We start from the raw sequence: 23,106 nt of genomic DNA, 5'->3' as shown, positions 1-23,106 counted from the left end.
CATCACAGAAAATTTGAGAAGTGTACAAAGACATAAAAAAAGAAAAAAAACACCCATAATCCTGCCTCTAAGATGACATTTGGTGAGTAAACCTGATAGTTTTTTTCCTCTGTGTGAGTAGGAGTGTGTGTACCCATATATTCACAAACACACACGTAGGCATGCTGTAAAATTTTCTATTGCTCTGTAAAAAAAAATCACCCCAAATTCAGTGGATTAAAACAACCACCACTTTATTATGTTTTAAGAATTCTGTGTGTCAAAAATAGAGAGGACATAGCAAGGATGATTGGTCTCTGCTCCGTGTTGCTGGGGCCTCTGCTGGTATGATTCTAGTGGCAGGGGGTTGGAGTCATTTAGCTTAGTTTCCTCACTCACTCACCTGGTTCTGGGGCTGGAATGACTCAAAGACAGGGCTCCACTGGGACTGTTAACTAGAGAGCCTATGCACGGCCTTCCCCAGAGGCTCGGGCTTCCTTTCAGCATGGCGGCCCCTGGGTAGCAGACTTCCTGTGTTGCAGCTTAGGGCTCCCAGAGTGTTCCCACAAACAGGACAGGAGCTATGTGGCTCTTTATGACCCAGCCTTTGAGGTCACTTAGTGTCACTTTCACCACTGGTCAAAGTAGTCACTGTCCACCCAGGTTCAAGGAAAGGAAGATCAAAGAGTTTGCAGTCTTGTTTTTTGGTTTTGTTTTATTTGTTGTTACCGTTTTTGGCTGAGGCATGGGGGTTTTAGTTCCCCAACCAGGGATGGAACCCGTGCCCCCCAGTGGTGGAAGCCCTAGCCACTGGACTGACAGGGAATTCCCTGCAGCCAGCCCTATCTTAAAAACCGCCACACATGTGTATGCTTCCCCGCCACCCCAGGATTTTGTATCATGGAGGCATATGTATCATTCTGTCAGTGGTACATCTTCCTACTGATGTAGCCATAGAATAGCCATAGAATAGTAGTTTTTGTCAGTTGTTCAGCCGTGTCCAACTCTTTGTGGCCCTGTAGGCTGCAGCACACCAGGCTTCCTTGTCCTTCGCTACCTCCTGGAGTTTGCCCAAACTCATGTCCATTGAGTCAGTGATGCCATCCAACCATTTCACCCTCTGTCACCCTCTTCTCCTGCCCTCAATCTTTCCCAGCATCAGGGTCTTTTCCAGTGAGTCAGCTCTTCGCAACAGGTGGCCCAAATATTGAAGCTTCAGTATCAGTCCTTCCAGTGAATATTGAGGGTTGATTTCCGTTAGGATTGACTGGTTTGATCTCTTTGCTGTCTAAGGGACTCACAAGAGTCTTCTCTAGCACCACAATTCAAAAGCATCAGTTCTTCGGCGCTCAGCCTTCTTTATGGTCCAACTCTCAGATCTGTACATGATTACTGGAAAAACCATAGCTTTGACTAGATGGACCTTCGTCAGCAAAGTGATGTTTCTGCTTTTTAATACTCTGTCTAGGTTTATCAAAAGTTTTCTTCCAGGAGCAAGTGTCTTTTAATTCCATGGCTGTGTCCCCATCCTCAGCGATTTTGGAGCCCAGGAAAATACAGTCTGTCAATCTTCCCATTTTTTCCTCCGTCTATTTGCCACGGAGTGTTGGGATCAGATGCCGTGATCTTAGTTTTCTGAATGTCCTGAAGTTTAAGCCAGCTTAAAACTGGACAGAACAGTAGTTGCCTTTTTTTCTTCCTGTTTTTTATTTAAATATACATGTTTTTTATTTTAATTTGTGTTGGCTTCTGCCATACAACAGTGCAAATCAGCCATAATCATACATACATCCCCCCTTTCCCTCCCTGATTGCATCCCTCTAGGTCATCACAGAGGGCCAGACGGGGCTCCCTGTGCCACACAGCACTTCTCCCCAGCCATCCGTCTGACACCTGATGGTGTCCATATGCGGAAGCTACTTCCCATTCTCCCACTCGCTCCCTCCCCCACTGTGTCCACAAACCCATCCTCCACATCTGTATCTCCAGTCCTTCCCTGCAGATAGTATCATTTTTTTAGATTCCATATATATGCATACATATGTTCGTTTTTCTGATTCACTGCACTCTGTAACAGGCTCTAGGTTCGTCCACCTCACTAGAACTGACTCATTCATTCTTTTTTACAGCTGAGTGATATTCTGATATATGTACCACAACTTCTTTTTCCATTCATCTGCTGATGGACATTTAGGTTGCTTCCGTGTCCTGGCTGTTGTAAACTGTGCTGCTGTGAACATTGGTACATGTGTCCTTTTTGATGATAGTTTTCTCAGGGTATATGCCCAGTAGTGGGGTTTCTGGGTCACATGGTAGATTTTACTGATCCTATAGTAGATTAAGTAGCCTTTTATAATTACATAAAAATTTAAAGACTCTGTATTTCAAAAAAGTATTATAAAATCAAAAGATACAGGGTGGAAACAAAAATTGATAACACACACGACAGAGGACTAATAAATTTAAGGTTCAAAAAACCCGTATATGTCACTGAGTTAAATGCTGACAGTCAGTAAACTGGGCAATGAGGATGAACACTTGGGCCATAGGACAAAACGTTAGATAGATACACATACACACGCATATGGGGTCAAATGTAGGGAGAGACGCTTAATTCACTTTTAATGAAAGGCAAAGTTTTCCACCTATTATTTCATTTTTCACCTGTCATGTTGGCAGAAATTGGAAGTCATGTTTTTCATTTTAAAAGGTGTTTGTACCGGAAGCAGTCCTCCTTTGAGAATGTGACCTGGAAAGACTTTTTTCGTTTTTAACGTAAAGTGCAAATGGTCATTCACAGTCTTCCCCTCAGCTGTTGCAGGCCAGAGCAGACGGCCACTTCCAGCAGAGAGCCCTGCCTGCAGCCTTCCAGGCGTGGAGGAGACTCTGGCGGTGGCGCCAGCAGCAGCGAGCCCTCGAGGCCCGGGCAGCGTGCTTTCACAGGTACCCCGCGGCTCTTCTCCGGCCACGTGTCTCGGGTCCAGGTCTGCTGCTGCCCATGCAGCCCTTTGTTTCGTTTCTCAGCCTGTTGGCACCGTCGGCCCGGGTTCTTCCTGGATTTTGAACACTGTAGGCTCACTGAGCTTGTCTGCCCGGAAGAGACAGCCCGTGTTTCCCCTGGGGAAACATTTGCCCATCTGTGTACAAGTGCTTCGAGAACTGCCCTGGTTTTATATCCCTTCCCGCATCACGAGCCGCGGTGAGCTGCTTTAAAGCTGCCCATCAGCGTCCCGGATCGGGGTGTGGCTGGACGTCGCGTCACCTTGGCTGGCTTTCCTGAGCGTGATTTCCCTGAAATGCTGGCTCCTCTTCTGCTGGATCATCTTTTCCCTCTCGATGGATGCGGTCTTCATGGGGTGCTTCTTTAGTTGTGGTCAGTGTGAGCTTAGTTGCCCCGTGGCATGTGGGATCTTAGTTCCCCAACCAGGGATCAGCCTGGGACCTTTGTCAACCCCAACCGGGGACCTGTGTCCCTCACATTGGAAGGCGGTCTCTTAACTCCTAGGCCACCAGGGAAGTCCCTCAACCTGACTTTTTGAAGCCTTGAAAATATTGTCAGCAAAGTTAGGATGGACAGAACTCCATCCTTTTAGCTCCCGTGGGGGCAGCCTTGCCGAGAGCAGGTTTGCGCCACCCATTAGTGGAGTACAGTGAAGAGGTCATTAATGACTAACTGGCGGCCACAGAGGTGTAGGTGTGGTGCGAGGGGAGAATGGAAAATACAGAAGCCCATTTGCCTGTGACGACATCATCTCCACTAATAATTTCCTTCTCACAGCAGCCCGGAGAGAACAGGTTCAAAGTGATAAATGACTCACCGTGTAACAACAGCCAGTGTTTACATTCAGGTCTTCCTGATTCCAAAGTCCAAACATTTGCTGCTGGATCAGGAGGAAGGTCTTTTTATGACTTGGTTCAGTCCAGTCACTCAGTTGTGTCTGACTCTGCAACCCCATGGACTGCAGCACGCCAGGCCTCCCTGTCCATCAACAACTCCTGGAGTTCACCCAAACCCATGTCTATCGAGTCAGTGATGCCATCCAACCATCTCATCCTCTGTTGTCCCCTTCTCCTCCTGCCCTCAATCTTGCCCAGCATCAGGGTCTTTTCAAATGAATTCAGCTCTTCGCAGCAGGTAGCCAAAGTATTGGAGTTTCAGCTTCAACATCAGACCTTCCAATGAACACCCAGGACTAGTCTCCTTTAGGATGGACTGGTTGGATCTCCTTGCAGTCCAAGGGACTCTCAAGAGTCTTCTCCAACACCACATTTCAAAAGCATCAATTCTTCAGTGCTCAGCTTTCTTCACAGTCCAACTCTCACATCCATACATGACCACTGGAAAAACCATAGCCTTGACTAGACGGACCTTTGTTGGCAAAGTAATGTCTCTGCTTTTTAGTATGCTGTCTAGGTTGGTCATAACTTTCCAAGGAGTAAGCATCTTTTAATTTCATGGCTGCAGTCACCATCTGCGGTGGTTTTGGAGCCCTAGGACCTGGTAGGAACTTTCAGTCTTGGTGAGGAGGAGAGACTGATGCTTAAGGGACAGTTGGAGAACAGTCCTAAAGAACAGACCATCTGTGTCTTCACAGTGTCAACACAGGTTCTTCCAGGGCTCAGAGCTGGTGCTGAGGGGTGTGCCTGGGGAGGCTTGCTTTGTGGGTGGGGGAGAGTGGATGGTGGGATGAGGAGGGCCAGACTGAGAGGCCGCCTGATCCTGCAGGTAGATCGCGCACAGGTGTTTGACAGGTGCGTGGAAGTAGTGACACTTTGGATGTCGCCCTGAGCGCAGTGCGCATCACTTAGGGCACACACGGGGGACCAGCTCCGGGAGGTAGATCGCGGACAGGTGTTTGGCAGGTGCGTGGAAGTAGTGACACTTTGGATGTCGCCCTGAGTGCGGTGCGCATCACTTAGGGCACACACGGCGGGGCCAGCTCCGGGAGAAGTGGACCTGCACTTGGCTTTGGAGGCGCCGAACGCTGGTGTGAGAGGGTCAGCCAGAATCCTGGACTCCGTACACTAAGTTCAAGGAGGTGCTTTTAGCGGGTGGCCACGAAGCAGAGAGGCTGGCGTGGGCTGGCACTTATCTCTGCCCCCTCTGCTGCAGAGAGGGGCTTTGCCTTAGTTTCCGTACTGAGGTCTAATGTAAGAGGCATTCAGCAAATGGCTTCACTACCTACAACACACGTTTCCTTTACAAATGAGCTGGTTCTGTTGCTTGCTTGTTTGTATTTTGGGATGTTATGAGGACCAGAAATCGAGGGCACCTTCAAAGCAGCCCAGAGGAGCTCCTAAAAGGGATGTGATTGGCGTCAGCCTTGGGCGAGTTTAGAACCATCACTTGAGACAAAAGTGTGGAGGGCGAATCAAGGTAGGGAGTCAGATGGAGGCTTGAAGGCTGGCGAAAAAGATCTAGACTTTACTTCTTTGGGTTTAGTTGGATCTTTTTAGAAAACTCAGTTTTTCAGGTTCCTGCCTTCCTGGTTCACGAGGAGGCGGAGTGATTGGGAACCTGGCTTAGAAGCCGACAGGCCCGACTGAGTGCAGACCACACTGCACGCTTGGCAGCTCTGTGGCTCTGGGCAAGTCACTCAGTCTCTCTGAGCCCCAGTTTCCTCAAATGTAAAATGGAGATGAAGTGATAATATCCCACAGGGTTGCCATGACCATTGAGTAGGATAATCCATCCCCTGGAACTGATTTGTGGCTCTTAAGGTAAATTGATGTCCATGGGTTTGGTTTCGAGTTTAGCAAATCAAAGTTCCAAAAAAAAAAAGCATATGTTCTATCTTTCCATAATTCTTGGGGTACTTAAAAAAATATTTCAGGAATATAAACTGAATTCATGGTGGAATCTCATGAATTATGACTAAATAGTTTTATTAACCAGCCAGTGAAACATTATACTGAGAATGAGGCGATACCATTTGCCTTTTTTTTTTTTAATTGAGCTAAAATTTACATACACTAAAAGGTATAGATGTTAAGCAAGTAGATTGAATTTTTACAGATTGCGTTGCAGGATAACTAGCACCCCACCTGAGATACAGAATGCTTCCATCATCCCGGAGAGTTCCTTCCTGCCCTTTTCCAGTCAGTTCCTACCCGCACGAGTAATCCCTGTTCTGCGTTCTGCCCTTCTAGGTTCGTTTTTGTGTGCTTTTGAACTTTGCACAGTGGGATCATATAGTACCTGCTCTATTGTGTCTTCGAGTCTTTTAAAGTTCAGCCTAATGTTTTTGAGATTGAGCCAGGTTATTGCATGTATCTATAGCTGTTTTTAACTTGCTGAGTAGTATTCAATTGTATGGGTCTAAGACACTGTTTCGATCTGTTTTAACATAGGAGTTGTTTTCCAGTTTGAGGCCGTCGTACCTAAGGCTACTGTGGACACTGTTTTAGTGGAACACATTTTCGCTTCTCTTGGGTCGATACCTTGAAATAGACTTCTGGGTCAGAGGGTGGGCATCTGCTTAATCTTGTAGGTGGCTATAGCATTTTCTGCTCAAACCAGAAAACCTGAGGATTCTGGTTGCTCCAGCATCCTCACCAACATTAGAATATTTTTTTATTTATTTTTGGTTGTGTTAGGTGTTCGTTGCTTCGTGGGCTTTTCTCTACTTGTGGCGAGTGGAGGCTGCTCTCTAGTTGCGGTGTGTGGGCTTCTTATTGCAGTGGCTTCTCGCTGCTGAGCGCAGGCTCGAGGGCATGCAGGCTTCAGTAGCTGGGGCTGAAGGGCTCTAAAGCACAGGCTCATTAGTTGCGGCGCATGGGCTTAGGTGCTCCACAGCATGTGGGATCTTCCCAAGTCAGGGCTCGAACTTGTGTCCCTTGCATTGCAAGGCAGATTCTCAACCACTGGACTGCCAGGGAAGCCCCAACATTGCTCTCGAAGTCTTTTCAGCTTTGCTGTTTCAGTGGGTATGTGGAGAGCAGTTTCATTTTCCTGAGGACTAATGATGTACAGCATTTCTTTAAAGCCTGATTGTTGCTGTTCACTCGCTAAGGCTTGTCCGACTCTTTGTGACCCCGTGGACTGCAGCACGTCAGGCTTTGCTGTCCTTCACTATCTCCTGGAGTTTGCCCAAACTCGTGTCCATTGAGTTGGTGATGCACTCAGCCTTCTTTATGGTCAAACTCTCACATCCTTACATGACTGCTGGAAAAACCATGAAAGTCGCTCGGCCGTGTCCAACTATTTATGACCTCATGGACTGACAGTCCATGGAATTCTCCAGACCAGAATACTGGAGTGGGTAGCCTTTCCTTTCTCCGGGGGATCTTCCCAACCCAGAGATTGAACCCAGGTCTCCCACATTGGAGGCGGATTCTTTACCAGCTGAGCCACCAGGGAAGCCCAAGAATACTGGAGTGAGTAGCCTACCTTCTCCAGTGGATCTTCCCAACCCAGGAATTAAACCGGGGTCTTTACCAACTGAGCTGTCGGGGAAGCCCACAGCCTTGACTGATCAGACCTTTGTCGGCAAAGTGACGTCTCTTCCTTAAAGCTCATGAGCCAGAAACAGGACATGTGTAATTTGACCAAGTCAGATTGACTGCCAGGAAGGAGGGAGCTCTGGAGTGCTGCTCTCTGTACACGAGGGAAGGGAATTTGTAACCGAGGAGGCTCTAAGAGAAAGAGGGTTCCTTTTTGGATGGATCGCTGTTTCTGAGGCCAGATGGGGCGGGTTGAGAGGTGGGGACTCACTTGGGAGCATTGTCATCGTGAGTGTCCTCGGGAGTGAGTGGTCACAGCAGAGCTTATCTGGGCATCACTGCTGAGGACAAGGGGGTCCTCGTGGCGTCTGACAGCTGCCGCGTCACCAAGGGAGAAGCAGGCTTGGCTTGTGGTTGGCTTCATCAAGTGTGGGAGTCCTCCAGACCTGATGCATGGTCGGGCTGCATTTACGCTTTTCAGTCTGAGCTGATTTTCATCCTTGGAATACCAGACAGGTTTTGATCCTTTTGGCCTTTATCACATGCTCACTGACCACTTTATACCTTTTGGGAGGTGTCCGTTCAAGTCTTTCTCCTAGTTTTTAAGAGAATTGAATTGTGTGTCTTTTAAAAACTCTTACTGATTTGTAGAAGATTTTAAAAATATTTTCTGGATACCAGCTCTTTGTTGGACTACGGTATTGAAAATACTCTCTTCCAGGATGTGGCTGGCTTTTTCATTTTCTAACTATTTATTTTAACTGAGAGCAAAGTAGGTGATTATATATGTACTGACGTGAATTAACTGTGTTTTGTTTTCATTTTTTTGTGAGCGGGAGTGTTTAATTTCAGTACGATCCAATTCCTTGATTTTTTTTTTCCTTTGATAATTTGTGATTTGGGGATTCCCAGAAATAATTTGCGGTCTCTGCCTCAGCTCAGCGAGATTGTCGTGCTCTCCTCGGCCTCCCTCCCCTGACCCCAGTGTCCAGAAGGTGCCCCCCAGGCGAAATGGGGCTCACCTTGCACGTTCCCTGTCCCCGATGATCACACCTGCGGTGCCTGGAAACAGTAACTTCGTGCATCTTGTCCCAGTTTGTACCACGTGGACGGATGGGTTGCTGTGTCCTGGCAGGAAGTGCAGCTCTTTGTTCTGAGTGGTGTATCCGACGGGTTAAACACCAGGGTCGCTGTCTCCCGTCCCCCAGCATCAGTCCTAATGGCTTTGCCAAGGCACAGCCCCTGCAGGCTGTTGACCAGTTGTCCCAGTGCTGCTTCCCTGGTGGCTCAGACAGTAAGCTGTCTGCCTACAGTGCGGGAGACCCGGGTTCGATCCCTGGGTTGGGAAGATCCTCTGGATCTGGCAACCCACTCCAGTACTCTTGCCTGGAAAATCCCGCGAACTGAGGAGCCTGGTAGGCTACAGTCTATGGGGTCACAAAGAGTCGGACACAACTGAGCGACTTCACTCACTCACTCACTCACTCACGGTGTGCAGGTAGGCCTGGGCAGAGGTGCAGACCATCTCTCTGTCCACTTCACCTGAAATACTTATTTGAACTTCTTTTTCTTGGGGCCCAGCTCAGCTTTGGGTTTTCCGGCTTCTGTTTTTAACTGCTTGCCCTAAGGACGTGGGTAGCAGCAGCCTGGCTGCTCAGCAGGGACTGGAAGGGCTTTCCCTGCGCCCGTCGAGCACTGTGGGTAATTGAGCGTGGGGCGCAGGAAGAAACAGGGTCTCCAGGCCTGAATCGTCTTCACGCCGTGTGGGTGAGGCCGGAAACTGTGTGGAATGTGTCAGGTCATTTGGGGGGTTTGGCTTTTGTCTGCTTTCCTTGCTCCCCACCTGGGCTTATTTGGCTCTTAATATAAGAGAAAAACCCAGTCATTTGGAAACGTATCATTCTTGTGGAGTTAAGTGCTCTCCTGTTATTCACTCTTTCAGGGAGGTGTTAGAGAAGCAGGTGTTTGCCATCTGGTGTCAGAAGATGTCTCAGCATCGAGAACACCGCTTGGCAGAGAGGATGGTGAGTGGCTCCCCCGGGGCCCCCCAGGGAGGTGCTGGGACACTCAGGGCCTGCTTCAGGTCTCCACCTGGCGCCTTGCCCCTGAGGATGCTGCTGGACACAGACCCATGCTGCAGGGCGACCCGCCTGCAGCCAGGCTTCACGAGGCCAGGGCAGGGCCTGGCATCTGTTTCCTTGTCTGTCAGTGGACTCTGCAGATGGTTTCTGGGCCCACCCAGCTCCTGCATGTCCAGCTCTTCTGCCTTGGTCATCGTTCGTGGCCTGGACTTTTCCTGGCTTCCGTACCGCCGCCTCTGTGACCCTTCCAGTCTCTCCTGCCACAGGCTGTGCTCCATGCAGAGCAGCACCTTCTGCAGAAATCATGGTCCTTGTGGCGCCAGCAGGCAGCGGCACACCGCCTGGAGCAGCAGCAGCATGCACTGGCCTGTGCCCACCACCACCTCGGGCGGCTCAGGAAGGCCTTCTGTGTCTGGAGGGAGGGCTCCCGAGGGCTCAGAACAGAGTGAGTGGCTACTCGTGCCTTGGAAACCCTTACCCACTCGGGGCAGCTTTGACTGTAGTGGCAGACTGTTAGCTCTGAGCGTCTGCCGGGGGGTGGGGAGGTGGTCGTGTCAGCCTGGATTCTGGTCTTAAGTCCCGGAAATTCAACTTGAAACCGTCTAAGCAAAACTGGGGCTGCAGTGGGAGGCTCCTGGGGTGCTCATGGATCTCTGGGCTCAGGACCTTGGCTGGTCAGCAGGGCCTATGGACCTGAGGTCCCGCCCGTCAGCTCCATCCTGCTCACTGATTGGGGCCACTTGAAGCACCCATGGCCAGGGCAGACTATGGCAGTTTCACCACACCCCGTAGTCAGGGACCAGGGCAGACAACCCTGTGTGCCCGGCAGGCGTCATCCCGCCCTGGGTTCTCTCTTGATCTGCTTTGTGCTCCGAGGGTCTCTCACTTCTGGAGCTCTGGCCACATTGAACCTCCTCCTCAGTTACCTGTTCCCACACGAACACAGAGCCCTGTGAATTTGTCCACAAAAATCGGGCTGCATGAGTGCTGTTCTGGGTGGAACGCCCAAATCCTTTGTCAGCTGTTCCCAAAAGGTCTTGATTCCCCTGCATGTTTAAGACCCCCTGGGCAGGGTCCCGGCTGCAGTGGGGTAACCCTCGAGAGGGCCTTCACAGGGTCTGGGCTGAGTGCCAGCTGTCTCCCTGCAGGAGGACGGGCACTATGCGGGCTGCACGGTTCCACGCGGCGTGGCTTCTGCGCCGGGCCTGGACCAGGTGGCGGGAGGTGAGGCCTTGGCACATGGGCACTGCCCGCCTGGGGCTGTGGATGGGTGGAGCCTCATCAGGGTGACTCAGGGCGAACACAGGGTCTCCTCCATGGCCCCGCGGAAACCACCTTCCCCTGAGTGTGTGCGGGAGGCCGGGCGGCAGCTGGGGTGAGTGCCCAGCTGGTTTCATGAGACGACTGGGCATAGGTCCCCGCTGTGGCAGGTGCCAGGCTGTCCCTCCTGGACGCTCTGAGTCTAAAGTTCCTGGTCTAACGGTTCACAGACGTCCTCTTCAGGGCGAAAAATGTTCACACTGCTGCTGGTTCGCACTGACCCGCAGGAGGCATTTGCCCCATGTCATCCTCACAGCCCTCTAAGAACTGCGTGTTTACAGAGGAGGATGCTGGGCTTGGGGTTAATAACCACTTTACCCGAGCTTCCCCAAACCAAGAGTGAGACTGAGGCACGGCCAAGCCCCCCTCAGCCCTGGGCCCGCGGCGGCCGGCTCTCTCCTCTCCGCAGCGCCGGGCCCTGCGCAGTGCCGAGTGGCGGAAGCTGGCGCGAGCCGACCTGCACCACCAGCACAGCTTGCTGCACAGGGCGCTGCAGACCTGGGGGGTACGCGATGCCGTGGTCCCCCAGACCTCCTCGGCTGGCAGGGAGGGGGATTCCGAAGACTTTGTTCCCCTTCCTTGTTCCTCCCGCCTCTCCCGAGGTAGTAATTCCACAAGACTCAGAGCAAGTGCCCTGGCCAGTGGGTCTTACACCCCTGAGCTAGTTCTCTGTCCTTCCCCGGGGGCCAGGGGCCTGGGGGCTGGACTCACCAGGTGAGGGCATAGCTGGTCCTCTCGCTGTTCCTGGGTGGGCTCCTGGCCTCCCCCCACCCTCTGTGCTGCCTGCTCTGGGCATCACAGGCCCTGTACCCCTGCGGCTGCCCCAGGGTGACAAGTGCTGCGGCCCAGGTCCTCCAGTCCTCCTGGTCATCTGCAGGTGTATCAGAGCCGGGTGCGGAGCGTGCTGCAGGAGGCGGCTGCCAGGGAGAGCCGGCACAAGAGGCGGCTGCTGCGGTGAGTCCGCGCGTCCCTGGCACAGCCCAGGGACCGGGGAGCAGGCTGCAGACCGCGGCAGGTTGGGGGGACCCCAGCCAGGGTCTGGCAGTCACGCCTGGCTGCCTCCTGCTGCTGAGAGCAAGGCTTCGGTGTTTCCAGTGCTGGTGCTGTTCACTGGGGCCTCACGTGTCTTGAACCCACGCTGTGTGCTGAGCGGGGCCTCTGGGAGGCACCTGTGCCATCTCCCGCGTGTCTTGTTCATCTGAGTACCTTTCCCTGACCGTTCAGACCTGCGGGAGGTACCTTGTCACCTCTGCTCCCTCCCAGGCCCACCTCCTGCCCTCCCCCACCCCTGCTCTAGGCCTCTCTCTAGCCTCTGGGCCCGTCTGCGTCTCGCACGTGGGCTCGCTCACGCCCCTCAGCCGCGCGGTGCTCTTCCCCTGCCTCCGTCTGCTCAGCACCTGCTGTTCCGGGCTGTGCGTGCCTTCCTCAGTCTTCCCGTCTGCACCTCTCTCACCGTGGATGCAGCGCCTCTGTCGTCGTCACCGGGTTGCAGCCCTGTGTTCCCCGTGGCGCCTGAATGCACGAGGCCGTGGTGCCCGTGGTGCTCCCACGGCACCGCTCAGCCGCGTGCGGGGTGTGCAGTCAACGTAAATCGTCCGTGCGACGGACACGCTCGGGTGTGGGGAGACCTCGATTCACGACCAAGCAGAAGAGCCTCGCACTGTCCACCCCCAGGTCACCCTGTCCCCCCGTGTGCCCGCAGGCATGTGTTACGTCACTGGAGAGAGAACGCCATGGCCCAAGCAGACGAAGCAAACAAGATGTCCCGGGCGGCAGCTCACTACAGGAGGACTCTGTGCTCCAAGGTGAGCCCTGTGGGCCAGCTGGCCGCCGGGGGGCTGGGGCCGCGTTCCTGGCAGGGGGCGGCCTGGAAGTGCCTCCAGAGGTGTGAACTGAACGAGGAGCCCAGAACAAGAGACAGCGCCCTTCTGCACATACACAGCTGGGCCAGCAGGCGGGCTTGTGTACTCACTCCTTTTACTGAATTCTGAACCAACATCCGTAAAACAAAGGCAGGGTGTATACTGACTGTGAACCAGCTCTCCCCAGAACCAGGGTTGCCCACACACGTGGAACCTTCCCTTGGGACGCCACGCCTCTGTCTCCTCGTATCATCACGGGGAGGCCTCCCTGACCCCTGCTGCTCTTTGGCCTTGCGGGATTCATGGCCTCGGGGGCTTTCCGTAGAGCCTCCTGGAAAGTGAGGTCATTGGTCACAGTTGGCAGGAATTGGTGCCCTGGCTCCACATGCTGGGGGTGCATGGGAACAAGTCACGTCATGTGACAGGACGCACATGCCGTGGTGGAGGTGGTCCTCGACTCGAGGGCATTTCAGAAGAAGGCAGTTTGCTGGGAGCCCGAGGCTGTCCTGGCAGCTCTGGGGCCTCTGTGAACAAACAGCAGTTCCACGTGGTCAGGGTCCAGTCTGCTCTCGGGGAAGTTCACAGGCCGGCGTGAGCGCCCTGCTCTGGAAGGACGGTCAGGGGCTCGGAGGGGAGGCGGCCTCTGGGGAGTGGAGTTCGTGACTGTGTGGTGAGCAGGCGGCAGGCACCCTCTGTCCTGTTACTGTGGTTTCACGTGTGCCTCACGTATGTCGCACGTGACATGAAGCTTCCACTTAACACACAGGATGGGAGCCCAAGTGAGCCTTGATGTCTTCACGGCACTGTGTGAAGTTCAGCTCATCTGGGCCCATCGCCTGGGGCACAGGGCTTCCTGCGAGGGGCCTGGGCAAGGTGGCCTGGGTCTGTGTGGACCGCGGGCACTTCCTGGAGCCCACATGAATGCCGTTCACTCCATGAGGAGCCACCCACAGAGCCGGGTTGACCCCAGGAAGTGGGGACGTGCCATGACCACACTCTTCTGCTTCTGCCCCTCAGGTCCTGCTTGAGTGGCGGGAGGCAGCATCTGTGCAGGTGTATTACCGAGAGCAGGCGGACGGGGCTGTCAGGGAGGCCCAGCTGGTGCTGAGTAGAGGTAAGTGGGGCCCGGAAGCTAGATGGTGGTGGTTCAGTCATGTCTGACTCTTTGCGACCCCATGGACTGCAGCACGCCAGGCTTCCCTGTCCTTCACTGTCTCCCAGAGCTTGCTCAAACTCATGGTCATTGAGGCCATCCAACCATCTCATTCTGTCGTCCCCTTCTCCTGCCTTCAGTCTTTCCCAGCCTTTTCTGATAAGTTGGCTCTTCTCAACAGGTGACCAAAGTATTAAAAGTTTAGTTTCAGCATCAGTCCTTCCAATGAACATTCAGGGTTGATTTCCTTTAGGATTGACTGGTTTGATCTCTTTGTGTTCCAAGGGACTCTCAAGAGTCTTTTCCAACACAATTCAAAAGCATCAGTTCTTTGGCACTCAGCCTTCTTTGTGGTCAGACTCTTCACATCCATACATGACCACTGGAAAAACCATAGCTTTGACTAGACGGACCTTTGTTGGCAAAGTGATGTCTCTACTTTTAATAGACTGTCTAGGTTTGTCATAGCGTTTCTTCCAAGGAGCAAGCATCTTTTAATTTCATGGCTGCAGTCACCATCCGCAGTGACTTTGGAGCCCAAGTAAATAAAGTCTGTCACTGTTTCTACTGTTTGCCCATCTATTTGCCATGAAATGATGGTCCTGGATACCATAATCTTCTTTTTTTGAATGTTGAGTTTTAAGCCAGTTTTTTCACTCTCTTCTTTCACCTTCATCAAGAGTCTCTTGAGTTCGTCTTCACTTTCTGCCATAAGAGTGGTGTCATCTGCATATCTGAAGTTATTGATATTTCTCCTGGCAGTCTTGATTCCAGCTTGTGCTTCATCCAGCCCGGCATTTCTCATGATGTACTCTGCATATAAGTTAAATAAGCAGGTGACAATATACAGCCTTAATGTACTCCTTTCCCAATTTTGAACTAGTCCATTGTTCATGTCTGGTTCTAACTGTTGCTTCTTGACCTGCAAACAGGTTTCACAGGAGGCAGGTAAGGTTATCTGGTATTCCTATCTCTTTAAGGGTTTTCCACAGTTTGTTGTGATCCACACAATAAAGGTTTTAGCAAAGTCAGTGAAGCAGAAGTAGGTGTTTTTCTGGAACTCTCTTGCTTTTTCTATGATCCAGCAGATGTTGGCAATTTGATCTCTCCTTTCTCTGCCTTTTCTAAATCCAGCTTGAACATCTGGAAGTTCTCAGTTCACGTACTGTTGAAGCCTGACTTGGAGAATTTTGAGCATTACTTTGCTAGCGTGTGAAATGAGTGCAATTGTGCAGTAGTTTGAGCATTCTTTGGCATTGTCCTTCTTTGGGATTGAAATGAAAACTGACCTTTTCCAGTCCTGTGGCCACTGCTGAGTTTTCTAAATTTGCTGGCATATTGAGTGCAGCACTTCAACAGCATCATCTTTTAGGATTTGAAATTTCTGTCACCTCCACTAGCTTTGTTCATAGTGATGCTTCCCAAGGCCCACTTGACTTCACATTCCAGGATGTCTGGCTCTAGATGAGTGATCACGCCATCGTGGTTATCTGGGTCATTTTTTTTTGTATAGTTCTTCTGTGTATTCTTGCCACCTTTTCTTAATATCTTCTGCTTCTGTTAGGTCCATGCCATTTCTGTCCTTTATCAAGCCCATCTTTGCCTGAAATGTTCCCTTGATATCTCTAATTTTCTTGAAGAGATCTGTAGTCTTTCCCATTCTGTTATTTTCCTCTATTTCTTTGCCTTGATCACTTAGGAAGGCTTTCTTATCTCTCCTTGCTATTCTTTGGAACTCTCTATTCAGATGAGTGTATCTTTCCTTTTCTCCTTTGCCTTTGTTTCTCTTCTTTTCTCAGCTATTTGTAAGGCCTCCTTGGACCATTTTGCCTTTTGCATTTCTTTTTCTTGGGGATGGTTTTGATTACTGTCTCCTGTACAGTGTTACAAACCTCTCTCCATAGTTCTTCAGGCATTCTGTCTGTCAGATCTGATCCCTTGAATCTATTGGTCACTTGCACTGTATAATCGTAAGGGATTTAATTTAGGTCATACCTAAATGGTCTAATGCTTCTCCCTATTTTTCTTCAATTTAAGTCTGAATTTGGCAATAAGGAGTTAGTTCACGATCTGAGCCACAGTCAGCTCCTGGTCTGTTGTTGCTGACTGTATAGAGCTTCTCAATCTTTGGCTGCAGAGAATGTAGTCAGTCTGATTCTGGTGTTGACCGTCTGGTGACGTCCATGTGGAGTCGTCTCTTCTGTTGTTGGAAGCGGGTGTTTGTTGTGACCAGTACGTTCTCTTGGCAAAAGTCTGGAAGCTGAAGAGCGGCCTGTGAAGATTAAACTCAAGGTGCTGGCAGGGCCGTGCTCCCTCCAAAGGCTTTGCAGTGGTGGGGAGGTGGTCTCCTCCCCTGCTCAGCTGGCTTCTGGTGGCTCCTGGGCACCCTTGCTGCACCTCAGGCTGTAGACATGTTGTCACTCCGGCCTTATCGTTCCTCACGACATCATCCGTGTCTGTGTCTCTTCTTAAGAGACCAGTCATAACTGGGTTAAGGGCACACCCCACTCCAGATGTCAGTTGCTCCACACACCATTAGCTCAGGTTCTGGGGTGGATGTGACCTTGGGAGGAGTAAACTGGTCCATCTTCACATCCTTTTCCCAGCCAGTTGCCATTAATGAAAAGGCCCAGGCTTGAGATCTACAGAGAAGTAAAGACCTGGAGCTGGAATGGGGTCTTGGAGGCAGTTTGATGGGGACGTTCTGCCCGTGACAGCTGCTTGTCAGGTTGGGCCCTCCCTGTCAGGGTCCTGCTTCCTAGTCTGCTTGGGAAGCAGGGACTGTCCAGCTGGCCCCAGGCAGTCCCATGACCTGCCATTCCAATGGCCTGGGGGGACCGCTGCTGGAGAGAGATGTGAAAACAGGGACCCTTGGGTCTGCAGGGGCACGTCTGACACTTTGAGGAGACAGCTGCTGGTTAGAATGAATGAGAAATGGTTTAAATCAGACCATAGAGAAAATGGATCAAGCTGTTAAATTGGCTTAATAGCATTTGCTCTGAGACAAAAGCTAATCCACTCAGGTTTGGTTCTGACTGGTTCTTGTGTCAATGAACACAGTTCCATGCTCTCCTGGACAGAATCTCAGGGTCCAGCACGCTCCTCTGTGACCTCAGACTGCCCCTCACCCTAGAAACCAAGGTAAATGTTTCTAGTCATTCCCAGGAAAGATGCGGCACTCAGCCCGCCCCCAGTCTCTGCTGGGACGGCTGCCCCTCACCCTAGAAACCAAGGCTAAGTGTTTCTAGTCATTCCCAGGAAAGATGCAGGTCAGCCCGCACCCGTCTCTGCTGTCAGGACTTTGACTGGTGCTACGGGCACCGGTTTGGGTGACTGCAGTGGGGTGACACACAGCTGAAGCTGCTTCCCTTGTGGGCCTGCCGGCAGCGTCTTTCCTCAGATGGCTGGTGGCACGTGGCTGGCCCTCGGCTTCTGTGCCCATTAGGGCTGGTGCGGGGCGCTGGGGGCTGTTGATGACATGCCGTGTTCTCAGCACGCAGCACGTGTGCTCACCATACCCATGGGGCTGTTTCTTGGCATAAGTGAGCCTCTGAGTCTCAGGCACACATTGGTGGTCCAGGGCTCAGCTGGGGCTGCAGGAGGACGGAGCAGGGGTAAGGGATCGTGGGCACTCATGCCCATCAATGGCTGCGTAACTCAGGCAGGGCCTCCTCTCAGCCTCGGTGTGCCGGCTGAGTGTGGGAATGGTAGTACCTGCCCTGGAGGTGGTCGTGGGGGTCCAGTGAGGCTCACACGTCCGTGTGTAAAGCAGGACCCGGGGAACAGCAGCACTTAATGTGACACCTCCAGGCTACAGAAAAGGAAAAACTCCAAAAGGGAAAGCAGCACCAGAACAGAGTGCTTGGTCCCTCGAGAGAGTCTGGTGACAGACACGTGGGGCGCGGCCCCGACCCACCTGCTTGCGGAGCCCGGCCGTCAGAGGATGCATGCGCTCAGCAGAGCCGGGCTTCGCCGTGCCTGGCTCAGGCTGCCTGGGCCACTGAGCCTCGGTTTCCTCCCATTGCCTCAAGCCCAGCAGCTGCTTGCAGGCGGCTCTGCAGGGGTTTTGGCACACCTGCGGCTGCTGTGCACAGGCTTATGGCTCGGGTGGGGTGGGGGGCCCAGCGATCAACAGCCCTGGTTCCCGTCAGGGTGTGCGCAGCCTCTGAAGGTGGCCAGAGCTGTCCTCACGGAGGACATGTCCACACGCAGTAGTCTCACCCAGGTTCTCCACCCTCTAAGTTTCACTGTTGCCTGCTGCTCCGTGAGGGCTTCCCAGGTGAGGCTAGTGGTAAAGAGCCTACCGGTGCTGGGACATAAGAGGCACAGGTTTGATCCCTGGGTTGGGAAGAACTCCTGGAGGAGGGCTTGGAAACCCACTCCAGTGTTCTTGCCTGGAGAATCCCATGGACAGAGAGGAGCCTGGTGGGCTACAGTCCATGGGGTCGTGGAGTCAGACACGACTGAAGCGACTTAGCACGCACAGCACTAGGGGTCCATGTGCGTCCTCCACGAGAGCTGACTGACTCCGGTCTGTCTCAGGCCGTCTCAGGACCTGGTTTCGGCTCTGGCGGGACCGAAGCCGGAGGGCTGCCCAGCAGAGGGTGCAGATGGAGCGGGCAGTGCGACATTGTTGCCGGAAGCTGCTGCAGGAGGCCCTGGCCCGGTGGAAGGCGCACCATCAGGGCTGCGTCAGGAAGAGGGTGAGGCGGGGGGCAGCTCCACGAGCTCCCCAACGCGGCTGGGCTGTCTGGGCCAGGAGACCGCGTTCCGGCGAGGAAAGGTCTTTGCTGAAGCGCTCCCAGCAGCCAGTGTGGACGGTGGTGACCGGGGTCCTGTGGGTGCAAGGCTGCCTTTCTGGTTGGTGAGTGAAGGCTGGGGAAGCAGCCTCGGGAGCCTGTCCCCCGGATGGACAGTGGCTCTGCAGAGAACCCATTCAGTCTGAAGCACGCCTGTCAGCACTGGGTGAACTGCAGAGCCATCTGGACACCCCACCTGTGCAGGAGGCCCTTGGGAGGAGGTGCTGGTGGGCCTGGAGCCCACGACGCCCTCGGGGGCTCTGCGTGTGGGCACCTGCCGGCCCCAGGCACACGGCCCACAGCCCACTACGTGCTTTCTCCCCAGCTGCGGCAGAGGCAGGCCGCCCGACTCCGGGCCCAGACGCTCAGCCGGGCCTACTTCCACCGGTGGGGACGACAGGTGGGCGCCCTGGAGAAGCCCCCCCGTCCTGCCCCTCCCGGCCTGCCTCCAGCTCCTGCTGGTGTCACCCTCCTCCCGGGGCCCCCCATCCCCGCCAACCACTGCCCAGCACTGCCAGCTTCCTTCCCTGGGAACCTGTCTAAGGCCAAGTCCCTTCCTGCAGTGTCCTGTTGAAAACACGTCAGGGTAACGTGTAGAAATTGATAGGAAACCCACTTCAGGTCTTTACTGAGGCTTTGCGGAGACACCGGGCAGACTGCGTCCTGTGTCCCGCCTGGCGGCCCTTCAGGGGTCCGGTCCCTTTGCTCCCCGGAGCCCGGAGTCCTGCCCCCAGAGCTCCTGGACATTCTTTCCCGAGCAGCTTCCTCGATCCCCAGCCTCAGGGCAGGCAGGGCGGGACCCAGCTGGAGAGGGATCTGAGGGTGACTGGGGCCGCGCAGGGGGGCTCCCTGAAGGGGACACTGCCTTTGTGGCCCGCAGCTGCTGGACAGGAGGCACGAGCAGCAGCGCACGGCACGGGCCCTGTGGTTCTGGGCCTTCTCCCTGCAGGCGAAGGTAACGGGCTCCCCGTCCCAGCAGAGGCCACAGCCGGCGGGAGGGGGCCTCAGCAAGGACGGCTGGGCCTCACTGCTCCTCTCCCTGGAGGCCTGGGCCGCCTGGCGGGGCTTCGTGCAGGAGGCGAGGAGGAAGAAGGCGCGGGAGGAGCAGGCGGTGCAGGTCTACCAGCTGCAGCTCCTCAGGGAGGGCGTTGAGCGCCTCCTGCGCTTTGCGGCCGGCATGAAGGCCTTCCGGCAGCAGCTGCACGCCCAGCAGCAGGTGCAGGTGGGTCTGGGGTGTCCCCATCCCCCCAGCCCCGTGGGCATGGGCGGCACAGCACCGCCCTGACCGGAGGCCGTTTGCAGGCGGCCCACTGTCTCCACCGCACAGTGCGTCGCTGTGCCACGCTCTGGAAACAGAAGGCGCTGGGTCAGGGCAGGGAGCCGCAGTCCCCTGCATCCACTGAGCCCAGCAGAAGAGTGACGTTTGAGTGTCCCCTTCTTAGCCACGTTGCCGCCGGGGCTGGCGATGCCCCCCTGGAGACCAAAAGGCCACCAGCTCCTCGTGGGCTTTGGGGAGCTTTGGATGGCCTGGCGTCAGCCCCTGGGGACCCCCAGCTCCTGGAGCTGTGAGTAGCCCCGTCCCTCACCTCCTTCTCCTCGCTTCCTCCTGGGGCAGAGCTTGGACAGTATGGGAAGGACACTGGGCTCTGGGGTCACGGCTGAGCCACTGGGAGCCCCCTGTGCAGCAGAATCCTGCCCCCGCTCCTGTGGGGCCCTAACCGGGGGCTCAGCTGCTATTCCTCCCAGATGGGCCCCCTGGTAGCCCCTCCTCACCAGGCCTGGTAGTCACCCCACTTCTCCCGGCACAGCCAGGAGCGGGTGCCCTCTGGGACACACTGGCCCTGCACGCTGTGCTGCTGCAGCCTGTGCCTGGCTCCCGTGAGATGCGTGGGTGGGGCGCCCACAGGCAGCAGGCCCCTGGAGTTGCTCGTCCAGGAAGGCAGCTGGGGCGAGGGCCTTCCTCACCCGGCCTCCAGTCTCCCTGAGCGATTTCAGAGGACGGGCTGGATGACTGCACCCACAAGGTCCCAGGCCCTGGGCAGCCTGGAGAAACAGCCTGTTTCTTCCCAGCAATGCTGCCCGCTGGGCACGGAAGCAGCCGCGACGCCCAAGCTTCCTGGTGGAGCCCTTGCAGAGCCAGGCGCCCCTGGGGTGCGGCCCCCTCAGCAGGCAGGGGTAGGTGCTGCAGTCCTGGTGCCTTAAGGGGGCCTGGCTCCCTTCCTTCCTGCTCCTCTGGGGGCACTGCCTGACCGGCTCCTGCCGCTCCGCCACTCAGGTCCCAGGCCCTGTGGGAGTGCGGCCCACACCAGGTCCGGCCAGTGGGCCCCGCCCGGTCAGTGCTGGACTCAAGTAGCCCCCTGCCACGCGCCCCTGGCCTGAAGCTACCACCCGTGGCACACCCCAGCCCAGAGCTGCTGCCTCCATCCTCCTTTGCGCCACGTGGGGCCCAAGTACCTGTTTGGGTAAGACCCCTGGGGCGTGTTCTGGTCTGGCCTTTGCTGCTGCTTTCTCGCATACTCGGTGCCGTAGCCAAAGCTGTGCCCGCTGCCTTGGGAGACGTACCCAGTGTAGGGGCCACTATCCTGGGGACACAGCAGGGAATGGCCCCCAAGGCCTGTGCTCGTGACGCTTACACGGAGGTGGAGACCAAAGGAAACCCCACACGCAGACAGAGGTAGAGGCTGTGGACCAGGGAGGGCCATGCAGGCCCCAGGGAGAAGCTGGACTTAGGAGAACGAGAGGCTGTGGACGCGGGTCCAGCAGAAGGTGCTGTGGCTGGGCCGCGGTGCGTGGACGCCATGGGAGGCAGAGCAGGCAGGGCTCGCTCTGATGGGTTTGGCGAGAGGAAGGGAAGGAGTCCAGGATGGCTCCTGGGTTTCCAACCTGAACAACGAGGGGAATAATGAGTTCTTTTACTGCGAGAGGGAAGACGTGGCTGGGGACCCAGGTGACACATAAAGAGTGAGTCCTGAACCTGTCAGGTTTGAGGTAAAGCAACAGATGGAGCCTGGCCTCCAGGAACGAGGTCAGGGCTGCAGATCAAAGTTGACAGTTCGCAGCACAGGTTGGAGGTAACCCCCTGAGAACCGAAGGGGTGACAGGGAGGAGGGGTTGCCACTCTGGGGCCTGTGATGTGAGAGTCAAGGAGCTGGGACGGGGAAGTGAGGAGGCACAATTGTGCCCTGGGCTGGCCCCGCAGGAGCTTGTGCCCGAAGGGCTGCGACCTGAGGGGGTGGAGAGGGGGTGGGAGCATCGCATCCCTCCAGGGGCTGGTGTCACCAGGAGGAGGGAAGGAGGGCTGGAGCACCTTTCTCAGGGAAATGGTCGGTCTTTGCTAGAAGGGGTGAAAGCTTGGTACAGCTGGCAGTGGCTGCTCCAGTGGTGGGGGCCCTCTGGTGGGGTCGGGTGCGGAAGTAGGAGGGCAAGGCCAGAGCAGGCGTGGGGAACCCCGGCTCCGCACCTTCCTCCCGCTTCCCTGGTCAGTGTTCATCTTTCCTTTACAGTTGTCAGCCCAGCCGGTGACGCCTGGGCTTCCATCCCAGGTCCGTTCGTCCCTGGCCGGTGTCCCCAGCCCCTGTCTGCTCCTTCCTGGGGACTTCAGGGGCACCAGGCCTGGGCCTGGCTCTGACCCTGAAGGTGTGTACCAGGGGCCTGTCAGTGCCTCGAGAGGGGGCACCCCTCCTGGCAGCTTAGCTCATCCTGGACTGAGCCAAGAGGCTGGCCGAAATGAAGCATATTCTCCTGTGGGCACTGGCCACAGCGACCTGGAGGCTGAGCTTGAGGGCATCCGGCAGCAGCTGCAGGACTACCAGACCACGAGGCAGAACCTCAGGTGAGACCACGGCACTTGTGCCACCCAGCAGGGGGACCGACCGGGGCGCTGTGTCCCCGGGGACAGCCCCGCAGGCAGGCAGAGCAGCTCCCCACTCAGGTCCAGGGTGGTCTCACCTTCAGGGACCTGAGGGCGTAATGCTCAGGAAAAGCTGAGCAGAACTTGACACCCAGCTGTGCCCCTGGAAGCCGGTGGTCTGCCTGGTACATTGTCACTCATTCGGGATGGTGCCCTGCGTGTGCTCTGGTCCACAGCCAGCCTCCCCCACGCCCAGGCACCTCCACGTGGGCAGCAGCCTTGATCAGACGGAAGGGCTTGGGTCCCCCAAGGCCTGCTCTGCACAGGCTGAGGATGGTGGGGGAGCCTCTCTGCCTCCGTCCATGCCAGCAGAAGCGGGTGTACTTGTCTCCAGGCTGCAGGCTCTGCCTGGGCAAAGCCAGGCAGCAGTTGCCTTACACCCTCAGGTCCTGCCAGCGGCAAGCACACAGCCTGAGGCGGTGGCTAGAGCTGAGCAGGGCGGAGCCCCGGGCTGAGGACCAGGAAGCTGAGCAGCAGGTTGAGGAGGAGCTGCAGAAGGTGAGGCGCGGGCGGCTGGGACGGCTCCTGGGCTGGGCTTCCTCTCAGCTGGCCCCCCGTC

At 55.1% G+C, this 23,106-nt stretch overlaps 1 protein-coding gene across 1 annotated transcript in view; it reads left to right on the top strand.

The window, feature by feature from the left end:
• The window catches only part of SFI1 (SFI1 centrin binding protein), an 88,741-nt gene that overhangs the window by 65,434 nt on the left and 201 nt on the right, over positions 1-23,106 (top strand). Inside the window, 18 exon segments of the mRNA XM_070386707.1 lie at positions 2,792-2,922; positions 9,365-9,446; positions 9,770-9,948; positions 10,652-10,727; positions 11,233-11,328; positions 11,701-11,777; positions 12,526-12,628; positions 13,703-13,799; positions 18,381-18,541; positions 18,963-19,037; positions 19,518-19,592; positions 19,683-19,859; positions 19,940-20,202; positions 20,708-20,789; positions 20,792-20,812; positions 20,920-21,099; positions 22,141-22,469; positions 22,934-23,045. Coding sequence (XP_070242808.1) covers positions 2,792-2,922; positions 9,365-9,446; positions 9,770-9,948; positions 10,652-10,727; positions 11,233-11,328; positions 11,701-11,777; positions 12,526-12,628; positions 13,703-13,799; positions 18,381-18,541; positions 18,963-19,037; positions 19,518-19,592; positions 19,683-19,859; positions 19,940-20,202; positions 20,708-20,789; positions 20,792-20,812; positions 20,920-21,099; positions 22,141-22,469; positions 22,934-23,045 — 2,316 coding nt within the window.

Source organism: Bos mutus, chromosome 17 (assembly GCF_027580195.1).
Source record: "Bos mutus isolate GX-2022 chromosome 17, NWIPB_WYAK_1.1, whole genome shotgun sequence".
In the NCBI taxonomy this organism is placed as follows: Eukaryota; Metazoa; Chordata; class Mammalia; order Artiodactyla; family Bovidae; genus Bos; species Bos mutus.
This window is presented reverse-complemented; position numbering and strand designations above follow the sequence as displayed.